Here is a 1,950-nt window from a genome sequence, read left to right on the forward strand (position 1 = left end):
TATGGAGATGTATGTGTAGGTGTGCATGCATGCCTTCTTAACATACCTAGCAGTTGCACTCCACGGGTCAACCCATAGACATCTATCAGTCCCCACAGCGGTTCTCCTGTTCTCACCCCACTGAAGAACAACATCGGGTTGGACTCATTGATTCTATAGAAGACCCGGCCCTTCTTGTCCACCCAGAAGGCGATGACGTTCCCTTCGTTGGCGAACTCCTCAGGTAAWGCCTTGGCCCAGAAGCCACTCTGGGAGACCAGGTCAGGACAGGCATACTTGGGCAGGCTGTCTGGGTTGATACGGGACGGGTCTTTAGCCGTGAAGCCCAGACGGAGAGCTCCGCTCCAGCAACACTGCTTCTTAGTGATCTGTGGAAGGAGGACAGACTATGATAGGTCGATGGTCTTACAGCAGTTTGTAGTAGCATAAGAGTGTACGGTCTAGGATTGTACTTTATAAGGAAGTCTAAATGTTGCCTTGAAGTTTGAAGATTGAAGATTCCCTTTGTGTATTGTTTGTGAATGAGATTCCATTTTGTGACCTAGGCCTATACAATGCTGTCAGGTTGCAAAAGAAAGCAAGTCATGGGCCAATTTGGTTGGTTGTATAACTGTACCATGGTTTCCGTTAGTAAAATATGGTGGCAGACCTTTGACAGGCAGCATTTTAATATAGCGGACATTTAAGACATTTACCGTACCCATATGCATTGGGTGCGTAACCTGATTAGGGCGTCCCCCCACAGTGACAGAAATCCCATTTAGATTATGGTAATTCATCTCAACAGACCATGACACTCTAGGATGCAACGGCGTGCGTCCTTCTTACAGAATTCCGATGCGCAATTTGAAAATAATTGCCACATTTACTTTTCCTCAGCTAACAACAGGAGTAATGAACAGCAAAATCACTAGCCTATGTCAATCTGCTATCCCCCATAGTTGAAAAGTGTACCTATTCTGTTGGACAGCTTGTCGTTCTGTGTGAAAGAAATAGGCCATTCCAAACAAAATCTGGGACAGTTGTGGGACAATAGATCCCAAATTCATACAACTAGAAGACCGAGGCTACATCCCCAAAAATGTAAAAAGAAATGAGGCTCATGCAACTGATCAGAATATTTTGCTTAAAATGTTGATACAATATTTAGTCTTCACATTATAAGCGCAGCAATCCGCACAAGGCAGTAGGATACGTGCAAATGTTCATTTCATAATGCTATTAGCAGGAAAACACAGTTGTCAAAAGCACACCACACATGTGAGCGGTTTCATGAGACAGAGAAAAGATATCCATGCGAAATTTTGAAGGGAGATAAAGATAAAGAACATCTATCATGGGTTGTTAATATGTCTAGGATTGTGCATTTGGCTCCTGGACAATTAAATAAAGTTGATTTGAAAACCAATACAACATGAGAGAAATAGGCTACTGGTTTCAATGGCATATGGAAGTCTTTATAAAATAATTGCCTGTAGTTTGGTTGGATTTTGGCTAGGCTACTTCGAAGCCAGGTAAGGCATGCCTCATAATATGTACTATAGTAAAACGTTCAGGTTTCAAACAGTTAAGTACATGTTTTCAAAATTCATACTGCCTTCCGCTCATTGCAAAGTGGTGTGTGACACACTATTGCCTGCCTAGTTGCCTATGCACTTGAATGGCGAAAGGGAAGCACAAATCAATTACCAGCTGAGAAATAAAAATAGTAGCTTATTTTAATCGTGGCCATCAAAACTGTTTTTAACAGGCGATTGCGTTTAGAATTGTTGCACAATGATTGGGCTTCTAAAAGCACGTTTCACTCCAGCACCAACGAACTAGCTGTTTGATGAGCTGAAGCAGCAGCTCACACGCTACAGCGACTGGTATTTCAATCAATGAATAGGCAAAAATTCCCCCGGACATTTGGCCGGAGCCAAAAATGTTTTAACAGCTTTTCTTTCTATT

The 1,950-nt window shown here is 42.4% G+C and overlaps 1 protein-coding gene across 1 annotated transcript in view; it reads right to left on the reverse strand.

Annotated features, from left to right (window-relative positions):
• Positions 1-704, reverse strand: part of LOC112071575 (E3 ubiquitin-protein ligase NEURL1-like) — a 40,610-nt gene extending 39,906 nt beyond the window's left edge. Inside the window, exons 1-2 of the mRNA XM_070439443.1 lie at positions 696-704; positions 47-368 (exon numbers count right to left, since the gene is read on the reverse strand). Coding sequence (XP_070295544.1) covers positions 47-368; positions 696-704 — 331 coding nt within the window. The remainder of the gene's footprint in view (positions 1-46; positions 369-695) is intronic.
• Between the last annotated feature and the right edge of the window lie 1,246 nt (positions 705-1,950).

Source organism: Salvelinus sp. IW2-2015, unplaced genomic scaffold (genome assembly GCF_002910315.2).
Source record: "Salvelinus sp. IW2-2015 unplaced genomic scaffold, ASM291031v2 Un_scaffold1646, whole genome shotgun sequence".
NCBI lineage: Eukaryota > Metazoa > Chordata > Actinopteri > Salmoniformes > Salmonidae > Salvelinus > Salvelinus sp. IW2-2015.